At 31.3% G+C, this 26,117-nt stretch overlaps 2 protein-coding genes across 2 annotated transcripts; one reads left to right on the forward strand and one right to left on the reverse strand.

The window, feature by feature from the left end:
* Positions 1 to 1,427: 1,427 nt before the first annotated feature.
* Positions 1,428 to 3,902, forward strand: LOTGIDRAFT_136347 (hypothetical protein; the record flags this gene model as incomplete). Its single annotated transcript, XM_009046707.1, has 5 exons — positions 1,428 to 1,572; positions 2,046 to 2,121; positions 2,741 to 2,835; positions 3,277 to 3,362; positions 3,690 to 3,902. The coding sequence occupies 5 exons, from the start codon at positions 1,428 to 1,430 to the stop codon at positions 3,900 to 3,902; spliced, it is 615 nt and encodes a 204-aa protein (XP_009044955.1).
* Positions 3,903 to 9,235: 5,333 nt separating this feature from the next.
* Positions 9,236 to 25,636, reverse strand: LOTGIDRAFT_170855 (hypothetical protein; the record flags this gene model as incomplete). The annotated part of the gene is made up of 24 exons (XM_009046708.1): positions 9,236 to 9,296; positions 9,694 to 9,874; positions 12,228 to 12,382; positions 13,009 to 13,169; positions 13,371 to 13,453; positions 14,290 to 14,396; positions 14,681 to 14,754; positions 15,120 to 15,203; positions 15,671 to 15,748; positions 16,119 to 16,225; positions 16,773 to 16,896; positions 17,253 to 17,327; positions 17,760 to 17,874; positions 18,510 to 18,658; positions 19,037 to 19,187; positions 19,609 to 19,737; positions 19,955 to 20,025; positions 20,427 to 20,580; positions 21,161 to 21,243; positions 21,574 to 21,675; positions 21,880 to 21,973; positions 22,245 to 22,362; positions 23,140 to 23,175; positions 25,585 to 25,636. The coding sequence occupies 24 exons, from the start codon at positions 25,634 to 25,636 to the stop codon at positions 9,236 to 9,238; spliced, it is 2,544 nt and encodes an 847-aa protein (XP_009044956.1).
* Positions 25,637 to 26,117: the final 481 nt, after the last annotated feature.

The raw sequence follows: 26,117 nt of genomic DNA on the forward strand, positions 1-26,117 counted from the left end.
TTGTTGAAATATTCGTGTCCATCAGTTCATATTATTTAAGTTGTTTATATACCCTTTATTATATTCTAAATATATATTTTATTACTATAATATTTATCAATGAAATTGTCTTCTTCTTAATGACATTTAATTCTCTTTAATGAAATGTAAATCGTGGGGTATATTTGATTTTTTGGAAAAGTGGATTTGGTTGCGGTATGATATAAATTTATGATCAGTTGTAGCAAAATTACTGGAAGAAGCAAAATTACTGGAAGTACATGACTAAGGGAATATCCAAATTACTGGAAGTACATGACTAACGGAATTTCTGATCCCAAAATGGTGGTCGTCGGCTTCTTACGGAAAGTTCCGATCATATCCGGAAACATTAATTGGTGACGTAGAACACAAATATCTAAAATCAAAACAAAAGCACAGCTGACAAGAACTCTGAGACGTATTTTTGTACAACACCGTTTCTAATATTCATGTACTATATATTATATAAATAGGTCTTACGACTCTACTATCATTTGTTGAAGAACATGATTGATGGTTCAATTCGACAATCAAGAACTCTTTGAAAGGTAATAATGACTGAATCATTTGTCAACCACTGCTGAAGTAAGCTTATTATTGTCTGTATGAGTAGACCTATGAGTGTAGGCCCTATTATTTATTATGTTATTTTATGTAAACAAACTTGCTACAATCAAAAGTTTGTATGACACAAGCAAGGCATAAATAATAGATTGACTAATCATTAGATATAGACCCTGGGTATTCGAGATGCAAGGTAATAAGAACTTTATCTCTGTCAAGAGCAGTGGCTGTTGTTGTTGTCAAGCCCAAGATAGATAAGTCAAGGTTGGTAACCTTAATACTTTGATCATTGTGAAGATGGGACACAGTTGACTACCGTCTGGCATCTTGTCTATAAAGCTAAGCACAGACGCTGGAATTTTGTCTATTGAAAACAAAATACACTGTTATGTGTTCAAGTTTTCATTAGCCCTACACGATGGACAATGTTCAAGACTTACTCAAGAGAAATGTTGCATATGCCACTTTGTCACATGACTTTTGTCTTGCGTGACCACTAGACCACTAGGTTCAAATATAATTTTTATTTCACGTGAAGAGATATTATATTGATTGGTTGGAGATGGAAAATTTTGCAAAAAGGATTCATAGCACTCGACAAACATGAAACATTTGTTCAGAATTCAAACAAATGTTTCTTGTTGCTAACGCACACGAAACAATGTTTCGCAGACAAAAGTCTGTCATGTACAGATTTTGCCTTTGGTCCATTATTATTGTGCCATGCCCATATATATAAATTTCGCATGTGCCAAAATTGGGAAAATAAAGAAAGATTTAATATCTTTCAGATAAAAGTTAAATGTTGATGAGATTGTATTGTGAAGTTGATTGCGGTTGTGATGCAAAATCCACCGAAATTATCTGATGGAAAAATACCAATATTTGTTTTTCCGACGTCGTTGACATTTTACACTGATGATCAAGCTTCCCACAAGCAAGTCTTAACTCTGTACAATCCTTATGACTTCGCTTTGAAATTTAAGGGTAAGTTGTCTTGATAAATATTTTAAAGATAATGAATGTTGTAAGCTTATATCTACATGAAACTCATTGGTTCTTTACCTGTCATCATTTGTTTAGTTACGTCACATAAATGGTGGTTGTGGATCCTAATCTTGATCAGCATATGAAGTCTAATGACCTTGAATGATTCGGTACGGTTAATCCAGGTTTGGCCAAGGAACAGCTGGTAGAAAGGATCTTTAGTTGTGAACCTAAGTTATCCTTGAATATATAGTTGTTTCTTTCCTACACATTACTGACATTCCTTACTGCTGTTCATAATTCATTACTGACATTCCTTACTGCTGTTCATAATTCATTACTGACATTCCTTACTGCTGTTCATAATTCCAGAGTATTTTGTGTGGATACAATTGAACATTGTATTTATATAAGGAAGTAAATATGGGCATACCAGAAGATAATAATAATTCTAGTATTGTTTATTATTTCAGTATTAAGTACCACACCTAGAAAATATACTGTAGTTGATTCAGAAGGTACTATTAGACCTAGATGCTGTGTTGATGTGTAGGTATTTTATAGTATTCCAATATTAACTATTATAGTACTAATTATCATCACTACCAGTGCTTGCCCCAACTTTTCACACACATTTCATTGATTAAAGAAGACGGACAATACCATGCAGTGTGGAATGAGGGAAATATTCTTAGGGCAGCAGTATAAGCCCACCCTTTTTTGATTTCCAACTGTTGAGAAATTTGTAGTCTGTAGGACATTATGACTCTCATGTCATAATTAAATTCAGTACCTACATTGTTTGCTTACAGTTTGAATGTTTTCATTAAGCTTATATGATAAAAACACCAAAGCTTGCACTTTTGCATTGTAAATCTCCTAAGTAACCAGAAAAAAAGAAACAAGCATGATTTAATAGAGAAGGTTCAATAGGATCCTTTCTTGATCAAACATCATGTTATTGTCATTGTACTTTGCTGGATTATCCATACCCCTTTGGGTCGATTGGAATAATAGAAAAATGACTTTTTCAAGGTCACAGGACTTTCACAAGCCCACTGAGAATATAACCAACAAATTGTCTATATAAAGTCTTTCTGTCTCTCTGATTGGTTTGACACCGTGAAAATGTGTCAAAGATAGTTAACTTTTTGATACCTCTTTGTAGAGTAATACGCCATGTTGATATTTGTATGAATAATGAAGGAGTTAAAGATAAATTTAGAATACAAGTTTCTGAATATGGACAAAGAAAAATACTAGGTTAGTATCATCTTTATTTAGCCATAATGATGATTGGGATTTCATAACAAATAGTAATTTGAGTAGTAGATATGATCTTAAGCTAATCCAGTTCACTGTTACTAAGCAAGGCATTGATTAGGGTTCATCTAAACACCTAAATGTGAATAATATTTTTAGTGTGCCTTAACACCTTAAGGGGAAAAATATTGTTGGTATGCCTAAACATTGTTATTTCAACAAGTTACTTACATTCTATGTTCAATCAACGAAAATATTGGGTTTAGGATCATGGAAATATGAAAATGGCATTTAAATCAGTAACGTAGGGATAAATAGATTAAGGAAATCTGTCATTATTAAATTACATACAAACTAGTAGTCTGATTTTCATTCTTAAAAGTGTTATGCTAAGCTAGAATTGATCATTATCATCTTGTAAACCCAATATTTGTTTTGAAGGTAAGAAAGATGTCCTATCTGTACTATTCCCAAAGAAAGAAACTGGACCTCAGACAGAAGAGAATTTTCATTCTTTACCACACAATGTAGCAGGGAGTAGCAGTCGAAGTCCTGATACATCTCAAACACCTATAGCAGCAAGACCTGGTTCTGGTAGGTATGACTTATTAATATGAGACCAATTCTGTGGTTTTTCTTTTCTTAAGGAGACACGTTTGACCAATTCGACTGTAGTCTCAGAAACAGGTTTTTATAAGAAAAGCTAATCAGTAATTGTGTTCACAGCTCACCATCAAAACTTGAGCCTTCAAATCCATGTGTCCATAATTAACATCAAGAATGATAATTTTTGATAACATTCAATAGCACAAAATTCCAGGAAGAATCTTGCAGATTATTGATTTCAAGTGAAGTGCATAAACAATTTCCTCCAAGTGAATTTTATTTTTACAGGACGTAGTGGAACTGGACCTAGTTATATTATTATATTTACCGCCATAATGTGTATAGCAGCCTTAGCCTTACCTACTCAAGGTGATAAACTGGAATCAAAGTGGCCAGATTATTTACACCTCTCTTTTTCTCAAAAGCTTATAGCTGCTTATATTTTAGGTGAGTTTGGTTAGATCTAATCACATAACATTATTTTTTTCTGGGTCTCATTCAAAATATAAACACTAGCAGACCACTTGATAATAATTATCAGACTAAGTTTATATTAAGCTGATAACTGTTTAAAACTTAAAGATGAGTTTCTTTATTTTTTAGTGTCAAATTAAGCAAACTGCTAGATTAATCAGTGCTTCTAATTAATAATCATAATCATATCATTTTGTTCTTATTGCATATAATTAAGAGTTTTAACCAATCATAAACGTCCATGTATGTACAGTCTGGATAAACAAAAAAATACTTTTTGATCTTTCTTGATCGGTCACTCATTGAAACTCTGCTGGTTGTTCTCTTCTAATTAAGCTAATTATGAATTAATTATGGACATGTGAGACAAACTAGTATTTTTCCAAGTCATTAGAACACCTCTACTTTATATATTTATAAGTATAAGCATTTTCATTTTCATAAATGAAAATAAGAGAACCCATCTTTAATAGGAATAAAATGGACTCCCCTAGTTCGAATCAGGCAAGGTTTAGATATCAATTATCAGAAATATGTGTCTATTGATTTGTTTTACATGTAATTTGAAATGCCTATATCAAAGTTTTAAGGCAGAGTTGAAACTGAACATTTTTTTTGGTGAGAAAAATCTGACTATTAAAGGCATTTCACCATAGCAATGTATGTCCAAAAACTGGATTTTGATTTTTTTATTTTCAATAGGGTTCATTCTTTGGTGATAAATAATAAACAAATACACGCCGAGTTTCGTCAAAATATGTCAAGAATTGTACCTTCTAGAGTGTTTACAAACACAATCATGGGTTGTTGGGTTACCAATTATGAGCCACATTAGTCATTGTCTTTCAATTCCTATATTTTTTATTTCAGGATTGGTTACCATGGTGATATTAAGAGTTTGACATTTTTTTTTACTTTAGACATTATTATCACAACTTTGAATTATAAAAGATTCCTTTAGAGAAATATGTCTAGACATATACGCTTTGTCCAAGTCGAAACATTTTATTTAACAGAAGCATCTTAGGTAGTTTAACTACAGGCCACTTGTCTTGAACACCTGATGCTACTTTACTAACTTGGTATATCAACTTGTCTTCCCCATCAGAGGGCTGTATAGCGTACGAAACTACGTATAGTTCTTGCATAGAAATAATACACAAAGTCACCAGCCATTTTGAAACTCTACTTCGACTTAATAAATCAAATTTTTAAAAAGGTTATTCTAAGTAGAAAACAAAACAAAACCTTTTTAAAGCCATTTCTATGATTTCATGTGATTTAAAGACTTAGCGAAATATTATAACAGTTTTGAAAATTTGAATAATTAAGTTGAGGAAGAGATTCAAAATGGTTGAGAACTATTTTCTTGTGTGTTATTGCCAGGTAAGAACCATACATAGTTTCGTATGGGCTGTATAGCTGATACTTTTTTTTCAACTATCAACAGAAGGTTATCCCATCTAAAGAAAAAATGAAAAAAAAAACTATTATACACACAAGATCCAACCAAGGGTGTCCTTTGTTCTTATCAATTATTTTAATGGAATTGTTTATATACTTCAAGTTTTGGATGACAAGTGGATTGAATTGCATGTTTGGTTATATTTCATTTTAGTGGCATTTTGACTAATTAATCAATCAACTGAATATTCTATATATATATATATATATATTTCAGCTACTTGTATGTATTTGTAAATTTGGCAAAAAGAGATCTTTAAGGTTCTTTCTTTCATTTGCATTTAAAATATGTTTCAATGTCAGTGCCGCAAATTTAAAAAAATTTTAATTTCATAATTAAACTATGTCTCTGATATAGGCCTACTGCATTATTTTTGATATTTGTAGTTAAAATTAGCAACTTCTTGTCCCACTGATTATTTTTGGATTTTTTAATGCGAGTTTTTTTGTGAGTGAAGATTATAATTTTAACGTGTGCAATATTTGCTGAATAAATGTTGTGAAACTTTCTGCCTATAAAAAGCATGTTATTTCATTGTTGCCATGGATACATGCTAGTCTGAATTTAGGTGATTGGGTACTTCACTTGAGCTTGATTAAGCCTCACTTTGATCAGTTTTTTGATGAGTCACAACTGGCTTTTTTTCTCGATTTCTAAGGTACACAAACGGTCTTGATGGAGATTTTAGTCAAAAGTTTCACCTACCAGTACAAGCACACGTTTTCCACCATGTTGATAATCACATGCGGAGCATGCAATTGAAAGGAAAAGACCGTTCATGTACCCACTCCTTAACTCAGGATTTTCTATGTGCACAGCATACAGGGTCTCAGTTTATTGTCTCCCAAAGCACTAAAAACAATATTCATTCTTTCTGGGTTTTTTCGAACCATATCTCTTTTTTATGACATCAATATTCAGTGGCTCAGACGACAGTAGAAATGAAATAATAAGATTATTATTAAGCATTGTATTGATTTAAATATATATCAACATAACAAAATCAACAAAACAATCTGCTAAAATAGAGCACTATTATGCCAAAAATTAGACCAATGAGAAACGAAGTAAAACTTGTTGATATTACAACTGAAGTACCATATAAACTGTGGAGATACATTGGTTAAAAGGATACTACCAAAAAATTTCTCAAACTTGGTCAACAATATCTTCATTAGTGGGATTTACCAGGTGTCATGACTAAAGAATAGAATCTCTATATTAGACGATATATCCATTAAACTAAATAATTATTGATACACGCCTCTAAGCAAGTTTCAAAATTACTAGTTTTATGAATTTATAGGATCAGGAATTGATGTCATTTTAACCAAGTATTAAAATTTTTTGGTCAACCTAAAAGAAGTTTACCTTTAACATAATAATTTTAATGACTTATATTTTAAAAGGGATACAGTACTGTATCTACTTTACCAGCTTACATGTTTCAAAATCAAAATTTGATTTCAGGTTCTTCTGCAATACAATAAAAACTTGCCAAACATTTCTAATAATCTCAGAAATTTACTGATAATATATGAAGTTAATGGTCAAATCTACCCTGAATCATTTTGAATAGTTTTTACATAGCTACAATTTAGCTCTCATCAGCTGGTATAGCATACACATTTAAAATGTGACAAGCAAGTATTGAGTAATTCATATGTTTGATTAAGACCATTTTTTAAAGGAATTTTAAAGAGGTTTTCTAACATTTTATGTGTATAGGACACAGATAGCATCAATTTGCACTATTCCAAGTTTCAATCAGACGTCTATGGCTCCTGCAATTCCACTAAAACTTAGTGTTTGATGACGTTACTAATTGCAAAATATGCTTTATCATTATTGGTGACGTCATAAAAACTTAGTTATAGTGGAATTTCATGGACCACAGACATCTGATTCCAAATTGATGCAATTAGTGTCCCTGATTCACATCATTTTTAGAAAACATCTTTACATTCCCCTAAGGTAACCATGGAAACTTCAGAAGTAATAACATCAGAAAATCTCATAAAAATACTGGGACTATGGGTGAACTTAAAAAACAAAACAACAAACGTAAAACTAACGCAATATGTACAAATATTGTGGCCATAAATAAATGATAAAAATGATATATGTTATTATTCTTATAAAATTAGTTTTTTCTTCTTTTTTTCACTAAGTCTTCGTCTCTATTGTAATCTAACAAGTTTTCTACTCCAGTCACATTCTTAAATTTTTTCTAACCAATCAAAGCGTGTCATGTAGAACCCATTTCTTTATACCAATGATGTGTTGCGGGATAGTGGAGCCCAAAATATGCAGTCAAATAGCTATTCTTTGGGTTTCTATTTCACAATTCATTATATTTTTTGGGTCCTGCTTAGATTGGTTGAAACTAACATTATTATGACAGGACTGAAGAAGAAAACTTGTTAGATTACAATGGATATGAAATATATCAGAAAAAAAGGAAAAGAAATTATAATCCTATGATTCTTTTGAACTATATCCTGTTATCTTATAATTTCATTTATAGGATGACATTACAGAAATTATAATAATATACATAAAACAACTCATAGCAAAAAAAGGAAACAAAATATATTCCTATATATATTTGAATAAGGATGGGCTTTTGAATTCAATAGCCAAAAATAATTCTTTGGCCTGCTGATTGGATATAGGTAAGTGGAAATAAGCAATTTTTGATCATATGACTGTAACAAAAATAAAGATATAAAAAAAAAAAGATTTGACAAAATCTGGTCCATGTAACCTACATGTAATTTGTATAGAAATAAGTAGATTGAATTTTGATCGTTGGTTTATTTTTGATTATTAAAATATTGAGGCAATGAGAACTGTTCCTGGTGAACAAAAAAACATTCACTAATCTGTATTTGTATATATTTTAGATATATTGGTATATGGTACCATCAAAATGCTTGAAAAAAAAACAGCAAAATTATGTCATTGTAATATTTTCATTTTAGAAAATTTTGGGAAGGGTGTTGAAAAGCAAGATCTGCTATTAAAACCTTGACAAAATATATCGTGATTGTCTAAACTTTGTGGATTCTTTCCTGGACTTTGAGACAGTAACTTTTCAAAGTTCAATTTTTTTTCTACTTTAAAGCAGAGTTCAATTTAGAGTGAAAATTAACAATTCTTGGAAATATGGTAGCAATTGAAAATAGTTCAGTTTTAGACTTCTAATTGATGTTTAAATAATATTTAATTCTTTAATCCACAGTTTCTCAAAGTAACAGTGTCGTTGCTGAGAGTTGCCTCTATTAATTTCAAGATTTGGCAGAAAATTCTCTCCAAAAAAATAAAATTTGATTTGATTTGTAGATCTTCATGATAAATTTTTGGCTAATCATAGGAAATACTGAACAGCAAAGGGGTCATTTTGACTATAAGTTCCCTAAATAACTAGAAGCTAGGTAAGATTAAGAACATTTTGGAGCTAATATCTTTAAAAATCTATAAAATTTTGAATTATAAACACATAATAAATGTATGTAAAACATAACAATAAAATTATCTTCATAAAACTTGTATAGTTTGTTCACATAGAAAAATGGGGCCCCTGACTTGATTTGTCAGCTTAAGCTTTTAGTTTTTAATAAACAAGTTAAAACGTGTTGTTTGTTGAACTTTTTGGCAAGGTAAATACAGTTGTCTATATAATTTTGATTTCATTTTTGTAATAAAAGAAATATGAAATAAGATTAAAATGTGAACAGAGTATGAAATTCTAATGTGAACATTGTTATAAATATAATATCTAATGAACATTACTGGCTTGATGAAATTATTAATATGATACGGACTATTTTTCATGAGAGTAGTGATATTTTACTATGAGCGAACAGATGAATCCCATATAGCTGGAGTACTACATTCACCTATTGGTGTATCACTGAAATAAAAAAACAATTTGAATTAAGTGAAACATCCCACATTTCTGTACCTTTAAGGGCTTATGAACAATGTAGCCCGACAAATCTGAACATACCAGTTTCTTGGATAGGTTTTCTGCACGGTAAGGGACAGATTTGGCTTTTGTCATGGTGAAAATTTTTGAAAATTAGCCATCAAAAATTTGATCAGGGAAACTTACATAAAAAGTCTGGTTAACAACGTGCCAAACTGGTAGGGAAAGATTTGAAAGTCTACTTAGTATGCAAATTTTGACACCACAGTAATTCTGATTCATTTTAACGATTTAAATAGCCCTAGCTACACATTTCTTACCTTTTCTTATCACACAAATTTTGCACTTATGCTCAAAAACAGAAATCAAGATGGCTACTTACATGGACCCTATGACAGTTTGTCTCTGGACTAGTTTAAAATATCGTTTATGTTCCTGTTCTAAACTGATGACACATTTCTGTATTTGAGTGATAGTTTCGTAACAAGTTTTGGTATCTTCTATGACTAAGACAGATTTAGGTTCGGTATCGCCTGTATACACTTCTTGACAACCACAAGCATCTAAAAAAAATAACTTATGCATAATTCAAATTGACATCTCACAACAATTAAAGACCAAGCAACAGAAACCCACAAGTAGTTGTGGCACATTCATGCTAAAAGGTCCAAAACAGTCTATCAGCAAAATATTGTCCAAAAATCACCACTATGCTATAGAGACAGAGATAAGAATTATGATGTACTGTACACCTCATTGTCATGCAGTGTGCAACTTGGTAAATTATTCACCAAGATATTCACTAGTCTGCTAATTTACAGTCAAAATGTCTTCAAGTGCAAAGGCCTTTTATGAAAACATAGTCAAATGAATCTTCCAGCCTTAAAAGAATACCATTGATAAGAGTTCAACAGTAAACTTCAAACTGGTGAAAACTCAGTTTTATCAGAATTCAAGGGAAACTAGAGTTTGTGATGTCAATATCAAAATTATGACGAATGCAACATGGGTGACGCCTATCTTCTGCTGTTTTGTCATGCAGGTGTAGAATAATATAGATGAATTATCCAGTAATATTCTAGTCTAAATGGTGAATGCCATGTGAATTAATAATGCTATATGAATATGTATGTGTCATTATTAATGATATTATTACATGTTATCAAACCAAACCCAAAGTTAAATATCAAAGGCCATAGAAAAATAATATTCTGTTCTACAATGATTATTGTCCAATGAGCAAGGATAGCTAATACAAGTTCATGTATATCCCATTCAATTTTCCACCATGTGAGTTTTGAACATGTCTTCTCTAGACATTTTTGAGAAAATAAAAATTTTGTAGTTTCATGTACCGTACATTAAAAGACATGAAAATCTTGTTAATTTTCTCAATTCCTTTTTCATTCCCAAAGTTGCCAAGAACAGAAATTAATTTTGTTACAGCCTGTAATATTGTCAAGCAAAAATATTATTGCAAATCTAAGTCTGATTCAAACATAAACCTGATCAGTCTTCTTTATTAAAGGTAAGATAAGTAACTATGGACATGATATTGGCGATGCAGACTGGACAGTGTTTTTGTGGGGTGGTCCGATATTCCTTAAAAATCTGTAACGGTTTAGCACAAGTATTTTATTGAAAAAAAATATAAGCAATTGAAAGAAGAAAATAAAAATTGAGACCAAAGATGTAAACCAAGTCTAAGCCAATTTATATCTTGAATTAATTCATATGAACAACTTGAAAAAAACAGACATTTGGTGATATGTGGTGCATAAAAACAGCAATCACAAAGAAAGGCAATTGCTGATCCTATACCAATGCTTTCTAGGACCAGACAGCATACCGAACCGAACCCTTTGTAGTCTGGTCTGCATCACTACCCAACACAGGTGAGGTTAATGTAGTGCTTATTACTTCTTTTTCTACCTCAAATCAAAAAAGACGACTGTCGTTAATGTTTTGAACTTGACCTGGATGTGCAAGACTAATTTTGCTTGATTATACAGGTATGTAGTTATTAATAGTTAATAGATTAGTAAGAAAAGGCTTACCAGGTACATTCCTCATGCAATCTATAGATAGAATTGAAATAGAAAATAGAACATTATTAGACATGCTATATACCATATAACCCTAGTAATGGTAGTATCAAACTTGCTGACTCTTATACAACGGGTTGGGCTAATTCCCATGTGTTCTAAACAAACATAATTAGCTTTGTGATTACCAAAGATTACCAATATTGATGAGTCAAGTTTTGGGGTGATATCAAATGCTTGCCCTGCATCGTAAGCAGTCTTTGGACTTTATACCTGACCAATCTCTGGTGTCAATATTATGGTGTCTATGTTTTGTCAACTTGTTAATTTTGACGTTTGGAACAAGTGTGTATAATTCACAGTGAAAAATTTTTTACAAGATCTCCTCAAGAGAAGGGAGGTATGGTCCTGTGCTACATTTGGTAATGTTTATGGTAAGGAGTAAAAACACTCCTGAATGTTTTTCCCCAAAAGAAACCAAGAATCCAAATTAGCCATGAGGATATGAGTCAGCAAATTTCAGATTACAATGATCTTTAAGAATATAATTCGAACCCTCGTTCTAAACAGAAAATATAAAAACATTATTGTATCTAGGAGTTGACAAACCCAGAGTTAGTCGCAGTATGACAGGTGTTTAAGGAAAAGAGCATGCCCACCTTTCCAAAATGAAAAGAATCAATTAAAACCATAATTTCCGTCAAAAATTCCAAAAAATAAATGGGTCTAGATTACCAAACTAGAAATATATATTACAGAAAAAAAAAGTCACATAACCTGATGTGAAGTCACTTTGAAACAGTAGATGTTTGTGGCTTGTAGATCTGTAGCTTGTGTTTAAAGGGTTAAAGGAAATTTGTGAATTACTCACCTTGAAATGCATCCAGTTTCTCCATATGCTGTAAAAACAAGGAATGTATCTTCTCTACCTCTCTGTCGGAGTCTATAGCTACTTTAATTTCTGTTACAGGTAAACCTCCAGATACAGGACAGCACCCTACTGCTGACACATCACTTGATTTACAACTACAAAGAAAAAAGAAACTCCAGATACAAGATAGAAGGGTCAGTAACAAAGTATCATAGAAGACATATTTCCATAGTGACCTTGGTCATGAGAAGAAAAATACATGTTTGTATATATTACAACAAGAATAAACTTTGTAAAATTCCTGACAAGTGGTATATAAGCACCCTTTCTGACTAATGTGGTATACAAGTAAACTTTCTGACTAATTGTATGCAAGTAGAATTTCTAACAAGAGCTATACAAATTGCTGACACTTGCTATACAAATAGAATTTCTAAATACTGTGGTATACAATTGGTGTGGTATTGAAGTAAAATCTCTGACTAGTGTGGTATTGAAGTAAAATCTCTGCTATACAAGTCAGTATAAAAGTAAAATTTCTGACTAGTACAATACATACAAGAACAATTTCTGACTAATACAATACACACAAGTAAAATTTCTGACTATTGTATACAGGTAAAATTTCTGATTAATGGTAGTTATAAAGGTAAAATTTCTGACTAATGGTATACGGGTAAAATGTCTGACTATTGGAAGGAATACAGGTAAAATTTCTGACTACTGGTATATAGGTAAAATTCCTGAAAAGCACTATATAAATACATGACTAAATACATACCATAACCAATGACCATTGACCATAGCAGCCGGGTGGTAGGTAGGTAGTCTATTTTTATTGGTATTACATACTTTAGTTAAAACATCTAACCATTCTTTTTCCTCCACACAGTTACTGGCCTGTACATACAACGCTCTCTGAGGCTGCACAACTTGAAACATCTAGCATGTAAAAAGAGAAGTATTTTGACTTCTGTCATTCTTTCACTTTTGTCATTTAAATAATTTTAACGATAGCTTAATCATTTAAATAGTACCAATTGTTTTTTAATGACTTTACGTTGATGAAAATATCAAGTTTAAATTTAATATCTTATTCTATCTCATTTCAACTGAAAATGATCCAAAGTTTTAAAAACTTACATAATTCATTTTGAAACATTGTTCTTGTAGTCTCTCTACAGCTAATATCTCTTCTATAGGTATCACACATAATGCTTTCTCATCTATAATTATTACAAATATTTCATTATTCTGACCACAGACAACCTGATAAAAGTGCCGATAAAAGTTCACTTACTTTTGGATTTAGATACAAAATTTCTAAAAGTATTCACTTACTTTTGGATTTAGATATAAAACTTCTAAAAGTATTCACTTACTTTGGATTTAGATATATAACTTCTAAAAGTATTTACTTTCTTTTGGATTTAGATATAAAACTAAACTTCTAAACTAAAAGTATTAACTTACTTTTGGATTTAGATATAAAACTTCTAAAAGTATTCACTTACTTTTAGATTTATATACAAAACTTCTAAAAGTATTCACTTACTTTGGATTTATATATAAAACTTCTAAACTAAAAGTATTAACTTACTTTTGGATTTAGATATAAAACTTCTAAAAGTATTCACTTACTTTTAGATTTATATACAAAACTTCTAAAAGTATTCACTTACTTTGGATTTATATATAAAACTTCTAAACTAAAAGTATTCACTTACTTTGGATTTATATATAAAACTTCTAAACTAAAAGTATTCCCTTACTTTTGGATTTAGATATAAAACTTCTAAAAGTATTCCCTTACTTTTGGATTTAGATATAAAACTTCTAAAAGTATTCCCTTACTTTTGGATTTAGATATAAAACTTAAAAAATATATTCACTTACTTTTGGATTTAGATATAAAACTTCTAAAAGTATTCCCTTACTTTTGGATTTAGATATAAAACTTCTAAAAGTATTCCCTTACTTTTGGATTTAGATATAAAACTTAAAAAATATATTCACTTACTTTTGGATTTAGATATAAAACTTCTAAAACATATTCACTTACTTTTGGTTTTAGAATATGATAAATACTGATTGGTCAAACAAAAGTAACGCTTCTTGAAATTCTTTAAACCAAATTTCTTTCTGCCTTGAGCTCTTTTAATAAGTGTTCTGGAAGATGAGAATAAAAAATAGGTAGTCAATATCTGTATCATACTTTATCTCTAACAGGTAGAAAGTACCTGAGAGTCAGGAGGATTAACAATATCTCGGCTGCTAAAATCCCTCTTTGTTAAAATTTTATTTAAGCATCACTTTTTTGTTAGTAAGACTAGATGTGGTATCAAATGATATTATTGAAACTAAAAGATGGTATAAGGTTGGCTCTGGGATGTGGTCAGTTTATCATGGTCATCAATATGATAATTATTATGAGAAAAGACATAAAAACTTACCCCTCTTTTAAAATGATAGGATCTTCAATATTTTTAAGATGTGTACCACAACTACTTGAGACAATATCTAAAAACTAAAAAAACAAACAAAATACAAGAATTCTGAACTAATTCGGCCCAAGAATGCTATAACTAATTCATTAAGGTGGCCCTCAAGTGGTTCAGGTTCACAGGTTCAGCCTGTTCTATTTATAGTTTCAATCTAATAGTACAGAACAGGCATCTCTGCCATTTTGAATAATGTTTACACCTACACCACTACACAGGTTCAGTCCTGTTCCAAAATATTTTATTGCATTTTGGGTCGATTTCATGATTCCTGAACCTGTAAAACTCACTATCTACACTATTTGCCAGTCTTGTCTGACTAAAACTCCGATATGTTTAGGTGAGATTTCAATGACATTTTCAATGGTCCAAAGAATAAATAATTGCTTACCATTTTGACCTTATCAACATGTGTAGGATTAGATAGAGATTCAAATAGAGGTACCATAAACTCTTCTTTTAAACCATATGAGACCTTTATTAATTAAAGAGATTTTCAAATAATTTCTTGAATTCCAATATTAGGTTGCATATAAAACTAACTCCAGCAGAAAATAGACAACTACTTCAGCTATCAAAACCACTCAAAATTAAAAAATCCTAGCCTGTTGCTTTACTATTAACATACCATGGAAAAGCAAGAGTAGCAATGCTTCCCAAATATTGGGGAGGCTGAAATAATGTTTTGATTGAAGATTAGAGGGGGGAGATTATAGCTTAATGGTATTTGACCTAGGCTTGTACAATGTGAGAGGCCATCCTTGGCCCCATTGGATTTGTTGCACCTGAGTAAAATTGATAAGGATGGAATTGAGCTATTATTTAGATTTTCTAAACTTTAAGCTTTTTCTAACTTAAGCACATGCATAAACCCTCATATACAATATAATTGCATAATGACTGAAAAGCTCAAATGCCCTGATAAAAAACACTAACACTTACATTTTTAGCACTAACTATATTCACTAAACCTTGTATAGTTTTAGATATTAATGTTAGTGTTCTATTGATAGTGGAATCCTACAATAAAAACAATTCAAGACTTTAATATATGTTAATAGTCTTCAGAACTATACGAACTGTATGAAAATTTAATAAACTGAACATAGAATTTTTCGTTATTTTTCTAAATGTGTCTTTTCTATTTGGTGGGGACTACCAAGAAGAGACGAGCTGTCATTTTCTGAACACAAATGAACACATGTTGAAATTTGGAAGGTGAGATGTGAACACCATTACTTATTAGCGGATCTAAAAAAATTCTTGTTTTTGAAACAAGGATATGATTGGTCTAGTGGATGGTGAACGTGTCCCTTTAAGAAACGGACAATTTTGTTCTGTGTGCATAAAAATAGTTCATATGTCTAAATGCATCCCTTCTAACACTTACCTGAGTATCTTGTCGTATATGAAATAGGTTTGGACCCTTAATGGCTGGAGCAAAAAATCTTAGAAATATAAAACTACTGACAACTAAATAACGAATGGTTGAGACATCTGAAAAAAAAAACCAAAAACATTTGAAGTCTTTTTATGGAATCAGTCGACAAAAAATTCAATAACTTGAAATTTCATTGTATCCACTTGAGTCCACTTAGAATTATTTGTTAGACCTTGTACAAATCTCTATACCACGAATTATGATTTGCATTCAAATTTTTGTATTCCTTGTTTTAACGATTTATATATTTGACATGGAAAATCAGTTTTATAATAGTAAAGATAGTTATACAATGACTTTTTTACACACTATCATTTTCAAATTTATTTTTCTGTTGCAAATGAGTGTATTTTATTTCTCCCTTAACTGATATTCCAATTAACAATTATTTGGTGATATTATGAATTTTAGAATAAATTTTCAATTTTAGTGACATATTTCACAAATCCTATTTTGAAAATGGTAGCTTTAATATTATCTGATATTTACCTACTTGGATAAAGTGATGCAGCTGTCTCCTATGACATTTTAAGGGTAATTTTCAATTTGAAAGACTTCCTATTTTGAACATGGTAGCTTTAATATTATCTGATAATTACTTACTTGGATAAAGTGATGCAGCTGTCTCCTTTACAGCATGAAACACCTCTCTCATAATAGTAGGACAAACTAAACCTGATCTGGTAATATCATCTATTAACTTGACAACATAATATTTTAAATTTTCCTGTAACAAAAAAAATGGTAAGTAAAACATTTTTTGACATATTTTTCAAACCAATCCATACAAGACTCATATGAAATCCCACCAGTATGTCATGATCCCAAGTCTGTGTTCCCATGTCTATGCTCACATGTCTTTGTTCCCAAGTCTGTGTTTCCAAAACTGTGTTCCCAAAACTGGTCTCCCAGGCCAAAGTTTCCAAACCTGTTCTCCTGTGTTTCCCCACCTTCGTCCTTAGTCTATGTTCCCAAGTCTGTGTTCACAAGTCTGTGTTCACAAGCCTGTGTTCACAAGTCTGTGTTCACAAGTCTGTGTTCCCAAGCCTGTGTTCCCAAGCCTGGCTTTAAACCAAACCTTACCATGTTATCATTGAGATTCTCTCCTTCTTTTAATCTTGTAGGATCTATTTCACATGATTTCTGGTCAGTAAATATCTGTAATTTAAAAAATTAACAATTTGAGTACAAAATATTAACAATTTGAGTCAAAAAAATTAACAATTTGAGTACAAAATATTAACAATTTGAGTCCAAAAAATTAACAATTTGAGTACAAAAAATTAACAATTTGAGTACAAAATATTAACAATTTGAGTACAAAAAATTAACAATTTCACAATATATATTATGTACTTTGCGGGGTTCAGTTGGTCAAAGGAAAGGAAATGCCTGGTTACGTGGCATTTGTCGATTTGTGAAAGTCCTTAATATATGTCAGCTTTCCTCATAATTCCAGTTGATACAGCTATAAATTGGTGTAGATAATCAGGTAAGATCAATAAAAGAGGATTTCCAAGAACCTAGGTTGTTATCTTTGTAAAAATGGCTGGTTCTTTATTTATGAAGATGAGTTAAAATGTGTCTTACTTCATCTATTAAAGGTTTAATAGTATTATGTAAATAAGGTAGACCAATTAATTTCATTAATTCATCTATTAATTTAGACACCAGAGAATTACCACGAAATAATGTATTAGGATCCCTGAAAATAGAAATCAAGAGATGCTATTTTAGAAAGTGCTGTGCAGTTGGACCTGGACTAGTCCTTAAATTATGGATTTCAATTTGGATAGGTCTGTTTGATTGGAATGCATTTCTGCATCTTTAAATAACACGCTGCAGTGTGCAATGAAGAATAGTTTCGCCTAATTTTTGTTTCTAACAATATTATGAACAACCTATAGCACACAAGATCTCTTATTATGGACAAGCAATATGATAATGCTTTAATACTTACACTGTTTTAGACACCCCCCAATATGATAATGTTTTAATACTTACACTGTTTTAGACACCTCCCAATATGATAATGCTTTAATACTTACACTGTTTCAGACACCTCCCAATATGATAATGCTTTAATACTTACACTGTTTTAGACACCTCCCAATATGATAATGCTTTAATACATTTCCCGATATGATAATACTTTAATACTTACACTGTTTTAGACACCCCCCAATATGATAATGTTTTAATACTTACACTGTTTTAGACACCTCCCAATATGATAATGCTTTAATACTTACACTGTTTCAGACACCTCCCAATATGATAACGCTTTAATACTTACACTGTTTTAGACACCTCCCAATATGATAATGCTTTAATACTTACACTGTTTTAGACACCTCCCAATATGATAATGCTTTAATATATTGTACCAGTTTATCGTGATGATAAAATAATTTTAATAAAGCTTGAGCTGCCTCAGTTCTATTGTCTACTATCTCTCCTAGTAGATAAGCTGCACCAGCTGTCGTTGGCTGCAATCAAGTAAAAAAAAAAAATTTTAATATCATACAGATATTTCAAGGAATAAGATATAAGTGTATTCTAGTCTGTATTTGTACATTAAGTCCACTTATAGCTTCATAGCAGGTTACAATTTTCTGGTATGAAAGAATTTCAGTCACAGGGATGGTGCAAAAAAACAAAACAAATCAGGTGTCTTTAATAGAGTTTACGTCAAATCCAAACCTTGCCACACTAACCCTTATTTTTTGATCAAAATGATTCCAACTTGCAAATATAATGAAGCAATATAACAAACACTCAAAAACATCAAAAAGATCCGATAAATGCACAAGCTTTGTAAGATCATTATGTAGTTTGGAGGTCGAAGTGACCTCATATAAGCTTACCTGTATCTCACAAGAATGTAATATTAAATTACGTAATGCATCATAATAATGTGATAAGAAGACATAATCTGCTGTATAAGATATCTTTAATCTTAATGATCCTAAATCAGGTCGTGATTGCCTTGAGCTTTCCTTTGGTTGTAGACAATACCTATAACATAATATCAAAATTTCAACCACATTGAGAAATTGATAAGCAAACAATGGAAAATGAGTTTAACTTTCACTTTTCTGTGAAGAGCTCTGCTGCTAATGCTCTGCCGGAAAAATAATTTTGCTCGAGAGTAGGAACATTGAATAATAATACTTGAAATTGCAACCGAAAAGTGACTTTTGCAAATTTTTTGCCCACGATGCTCCTCAGTTTGCATGCCTTGCTAATGATTTTGCCAATTTCCAATTGAAGGTGTCATTCTATTATTCTATTCAAATGGCTTTTTCCCATGTCTGGAAAATTGGTTTTAAAATTTACTGAGTCTCTTTTGACAAAGGCTAAAAAATTTTCAATTTTTGGTTTTTGATATTTTACAATTTATAGCTCAGAGAGAAAAACTCTTTGATGATTCACTAACCATGCTTTATGAATACTTCTAATATCTAGATCTCGTAGTGGAATTTTAACTTCACCAAGAAATGTTCCAGGAAACATATTACCTAAAACTTCTCGTGATACTTTAATATCATCATGTAATACACTTATACTGAAAGTAAATAACACCATGATACTATTATTCAATACAATTCTAACAGATGACCTTAAATAGTTGGCAAGATTCCTAAAAAAGCTCTATAGACAACTGAAATGGAGTTCCCTCAGTACATACAATTGTATCATTTTGAGTTTTTCATTGTAACAACAATTTTTCGTGAATATTTATATCTATGGTATAATTAAAAAGAATTTGCTTGATTACTTACGTTAATGAACCATTAAAAACATCTTCAAAATTATACAGATTTCTGTCATGGTTTTGTCCTTTATTTTCTAACTGAAATAATTCAGAGTGGCAAAACCATACAGTATGCAATGATGGAAATTTTGTCAAGATTGCAACAGGGCCAAAGTGAGACAATTGAATGTAGTTGCTTCCCCTGATTGACTCTCTAGTCTAAAGAGTTAGACTTGTTTGATCACTTCTTACGTTTGCTTTTCTAATGCTACATCTTACAATATAATCTCTCTGTAACCTTGAAAATGTTTGCTAATAAGTCTTAAAACCTACCCTTCACAGAATGACTTCCTACTTTTCTGCAAGTCTTTGACTCATCATGAAGACCGTCAATGCAGGGTACAGGGAAATACTTGAGTCAAACCTGAACCTTCAGATTAGGGATCATGATCTCTGAGCATATCCAGACAATGAAAAAGATCTTCATTAAAATCACTTACATCAAAGAAAAAGGTTTCTTCAAAATTTGGACAGATTGTTTTTTTCTTGACTATAGTTCTTTTAACTTCTTTATGTTTTGAATGAGATAATGTAACGATGGCGTAAGGATTACAGGAACCGTTGATAACTGTTAGATCACTACATTCCAATATTCTAAAATATCATATACATATATTAGATATGTTACAGGCACACTCATTGGTTACAATGCTGGGAATCAAAGTGTGTCATTTAGGACAGGTTTCTTAATGTCCGAATTATGAGATGACACGAACAAAAGGGTGAATTCAGTGTCCAATGTTTCTCGGAATACACCTTTTGTTTGCGTCATAAAATCCCAGCTTGAAGAGAGCTGAAATTTGATTGGTGAGCTGTATCATCAAACTCATGCATGTTCATCAGAGGCCCATCTTTGTACTCTAAATGCAGTGATCAAATTGAAAATAAAAGTTAATAAAAAACAGAGCGAAAGATTAGTCTAATTCTACTTAGACTGGGATTTCCCAATCTCGAAATTTGTCATTGTTATCTGGAAACGGTCCCTACATGACATTCTTTGGTTAGTTAAAAAATAACGTCACTAAAACAGGACTGCAGTCAAAAAGTTCATCTGATTAATCAAGAAACTATCAATTCCGAAGACCAGCTGGTAGGAAGGATGCTCAAGAATGTAAGTCATCCTTATTAAAAATTATTGTTTCTTACTTGGATGCATAGAAAAGACTTAATTTACCTTACTGCCATTCGATGTGAAGAGTACGATTCAGGATCTGTACTGAGTATTTCATCAAAACGGATTTCTAAATGTACTTTACCCTGCAATATAATGGGTAACTTGAGTTTGAGATATAATTTTAAATAATTCAGATTGTATTCTGTTAAAGTTAAAGATGGTGTTTTGACAATGAAATGGACCAATCTATGTCTACCTCATTTATTTTGTCATCTGCCATGATCCAAGATGGCTACTGGACTCATTTCATGTCTACCTCATTGCGTTTTGTCAGCATAGGTCTATTGATTACAGATTTAATTGCTCAGTTTTTTCCCTCTGGCTAGCAATGCTAAATTCCATGTAATTTAGGTTTGATTGGTGTTGGTGTGGTTAGACAATCTTGAACTTGAGAAACTATCTGTCAGTCTTACCTGAACTTGAGCATCAACATCAAGAGGTGTTAATGGAAACCAATGTTCTTTATTATGATATTTATATAATTCTTCTTTTTTCAGTGTCACTTTACCAATAATCTAGAAAACACAAGACACAGGAAACACTTCAATACTGAATTTTTTTGTCTTAAATTGGTCTACATGAGACCCATATTTTAACGCACTCCATATTTTCCCCAGCAACAACAGCATTTTGGCATGAATGATTATCTTTGTGCAATTTGAAAGGAAATATCCTAACTCTTGTTAATAATACAGAGATCTTGCCCTGATGAGACTTACTTTATCTGTTTTGCTGCCATTGTCATGGATCATAAATGATAAATAACGGAATTTTTTTGGTATTTCTCCATGGAATTCTTGACTGTAAAATGGACTGGAAAAGAGGAAAATATTTAAACTGATGCTGGAAAGGGATAAAGATATATGAGTAACCTTACTGTTTCTTGTTTAAAAATTATTATGTAGTGCAAAAATAATTACATTCTGGACAATCCATACTGAATTCAACTGACAAACTTACATGTAGATAATAGCATTTAGCTTTATTTTAATTGCAGACAAACTTTGTGTCAGATTTTCTTTTTAAACAGTGATCCTGGTTACTAAAATAGTTACTTATTTAATTATAATAAAAAATTACTTACTTTACTGATTTTTCAACAACTGAGGTACGATAGATTTCTTCAGAGTCAAGCTTGATAGAGCAAAATGTATTTCTACCACTGTTTGACACAGAATACGGAGGCAGATTTTTTGCTTCACCTAAAATTATACAACAGGATGCATTTCCATTTGTTAAGCCTACCCATGATGCTGGATATGGCAGCAAATTCTTAGCAGCACCTAAAAGAATACAAGAGATTGTTCCATGTACTTCTTTTTTTTTTGGATTTCACAAAGGTGCATGAGTCAGTTAAACATGTAACCCTAGATATTTTGTATTTGACGCACCAGCAGATAGGGCTTTAAAGTGACAGGTTAACCATTTGTTTGACCAATTAGACGTAAGTCTCAGAAACAGGAATCTTTTAGCTAAGCCAATCAGTAATGGTGTTCCCAGCTCACCGTCGAAATTTGAGCTTTCATATCCATGTGTGTTCAGAATTATCTGTGTTTGAAAGTTAAAATGACGTCTTGAGACTAATAGTAAAGACGGATTTATGCGGTTTTGTACATTTCTAGTACTTCTGAAGACTATTTATATATATCTCTGAAGAAGCTATTGAGCTGAAAGCATGCTAAGATAATGTATATAAATATGGATTAAATAACAACTTGTTCTCTCAAAAATGGATTAAAAGTGTTTCATTTTACCAAAAATTGAAGACAACCCTGGTTTCTTATATATTTTACCGTGAGTAAAGCAAATACTTTTTTTTCTATATAAATATATATATATTCAAAAACCAAATCAACACCTTAAAGTTGTAAACCATGGTCCTTAATTTCTGTTTTTAAAGGGAACACTATTACTGATTAGCTCAGTCAAAAACTTTCAGTTTCTGAGACTAAAGTATGATTTGTCAAATTATGGCCTACCTGTCTCTTTAAGATTTATGATAGTGGGGTGTATATCTACAATAAGAGAATGCTAAATATATCATCACTTGCATCCTTATGTTATTTAATTGTAGACAAATTGGAAGTCACCTTTTCAAACGTACTATGTTAATAAATAGCTAAAATTGGGTGCTTTCATCTGATATTTATGCTACTGTACTCTATTCTTTGAATGAATATAGGACACTTACTTTTTATTTATAAATTAGGCTATTTCTATTCTAAACACTTACAAATTTTCAAAAGTTTTTTATAGGCTATACGGTATATTATAATATTTTATCTTAAAATGTCTGAGTCTTATTGAAATATGACACTTTTAAGTTTACATTTGATTTCAAATAATGACACTTCCTTTCTTGATACTGCATGTAAAAATGACCTACATTTTGGATTGTAAATCGACCTCAATTACTGTATATTTTTTTTAAAGGGACACGTTCAGCATCTATCATACCTTAGTCTGAGAAACAGGAATTCTTAAGCTAAGGTAATCAGTAATAGTGTTCACAGCTCATTTAAGCCTTTAAATCCATGTGTCCAGAATCATCCGAGTTTAAAAGTTAAAATGACGTCTTGTCTTTTTTTGAGACTCTGCCATGTAAAAAAGACAGTATAGACGTACTTACTAAAACATGAACCGAGCAGAAACGACCAGGAAACAACCAATTAAAACGTGAAACAACCTGAACCGAGCAGAAAAACGACCAGGAAACAACTTCAAACTATTTGCCAATAAACTGTAAGTATGTTAATCAGGCCGAAAAATCATCAATCATTTTTTAAAAATGTGCATTTCACTTAATGACCTTGTCTTTCATATTTCCCAGCAGAGTGCATTTTGACTGTGATATAACCACATAACCCACACCCAATTCAGTCTGATGTATAACATTGTATAACTAATTTTGATTTATCAATTATTGTGTGTAGCTGATTTAAATAAAAAGATTGTTGTTGTGCACTACATACATCATTTCAGAGACAAAATTCAATTCAGCATAACAAGGTGAGTGAGCATAGGCCTTGGGAGAAGTGCACTTTTATTTTTTAACCTGCGTCTTTCATTTTTCCGAGTTGATTGTATTTTGTCATCATTTTGATGTATAACATTGTATAACAATTTTAATAAAATTGTTGTATTGTGTTTCCGTTAAGTTTAAAGGGACACTCTAATTCATTAAGTTTGTAAAAGGTCAACATACTTAAATTTTGTCTTAAACGACATTATACTGGTAGCAAAGATTATAAACGCAGTCCTTTTCCCCTAAATAACTTCAAAACGAACATACACTTCTGATAAAAAGAAGAATCAGGAAAATAATAATTGACATGAGGGTATTTAAAAACATCAATTTTTTATTATTTCATTTCTGGTCGTTTCTGGTCGGAAAATGTTTTAGTAAGTACGCAGTATAGAATAGAAAGTGGAATTTCCAGTTTGAGGTATATTTGAATGGACTATGCAATTTTGGTACAGTTGTACTAGGCCTACTTCTGAAGACTATTTACATATATTGAAGACCAAAATCAACTGCATTAAATTGCAAATCATGGCCCTAATTTAGACTATTCATAATTTGAAATGTTATCAATCCAGAGATGACCAAACTTTCAGTCTTAAACTCTAAAATCTGATTTAAATTCATCTTAAATTAAGTGTTAAATTGTGATCAAAAAAAGATATCTGTAGTAAGATATTATGTCAACTCTTAATTTAGTCATTGATTGTTATGTCCAAAATAGTTTGGCTAGCCTTATGCCTATCCTACCCAGTTAATCTACCTAGATCTACTAGTAATATTAGTGGGCCTAATGTTGTCTTTTAACAGCCAAAAATTTGTTAACAAATAATCTATTATGAAATCAAAATAACAATATTGATATAAAATAACATGTATATTTATGTTTTATTATATAACAAGATTATTTTTATTGGCTTGTGTTTTCCTCCCACTCCTTAATAAAGCTTCATATTGCTCTCTATTCATATTAACAAGCGTGAAATTATCTGTCTGGATAATCAGGTAAACATGAATTTTAGGATTTGTAATCCGAATCACGGACTATTTCAACATGTTCAAAATTCTATAGAAATATTGAGTTGATTCAAGATTTACAGCATAATTACGTACTGATTTTAAAATAACTAAAATTTTGTATCAAATTTCCTATCCTATTTCACTGTGCATATTAACATATTCACTTAACAGAATCGTCCAGGTTAGACTTTCAGATTAACTCTTAAATATAGGACAATCAGACTGGATAATCGAGTAAGCGTCTGTGAATGATTAACGGTAAAGATGTACCGTTATTCGGCTTAAAACTCACTTTATACTTGCAGTCAACCATTGGCACATTAATAAAATATTTCACACACATTGAAACACTTACAACATATATTTTAACAACCATTCCTACCTATTTTAACTCGTAAACTCTCCTCAATTCTTACTTCACCTAATTCTGCCATATTCGACCCACATCCTACTCGCCCGGAAATGACTTCAAACGGCGCGAGTTAGCGCGTGCACGATATGAATGGGTCAGGACATTAGCTGGTGATTAGGACTAGGCCAAATAATCTTGTTTGAGGTCTGATAACTTGGATTATAGATAGAATAAACATTGAATACGTTTTAGAATGAAAGAAATACATTCTTAAGGGCAGCACGATCAAAAAGTTTTGACGGACAAGGGCCAGTTATTCATTGATTGTCGCTCTCTTTTCCAAAGTGTTTTTTTCAGTCTGGTTACATCAACATTCTAAGGTCTACTGATAAGAGTCAGTAATCTTTCTTCTGAACAAGATACCTAGAAATTGAAAATTTATTCTACTTGTACTGCCAAAATCGCATTAAATGCATTCTATGCCTTCCTAGATAAGAAGATTCTTTCAGGGGGCAGGGGGTCCCTGGAGGACTAATATCCTCAAAAGGCCTAAGGTGTTTGTA

The sequence above is a fragment of the Lottia gigantea genome, assembly GCF_000327385.1.
Source record: "Lottia gigantea unplaced genomic scaffold LOTGIsca_105, whole genome shotgun sequence".
NCBI classification, from domain to species: Eukaryota; Metazoa; Mollusca; class Gastropoda; family Lottiidae; genus Lottia; species Lottia gigantea.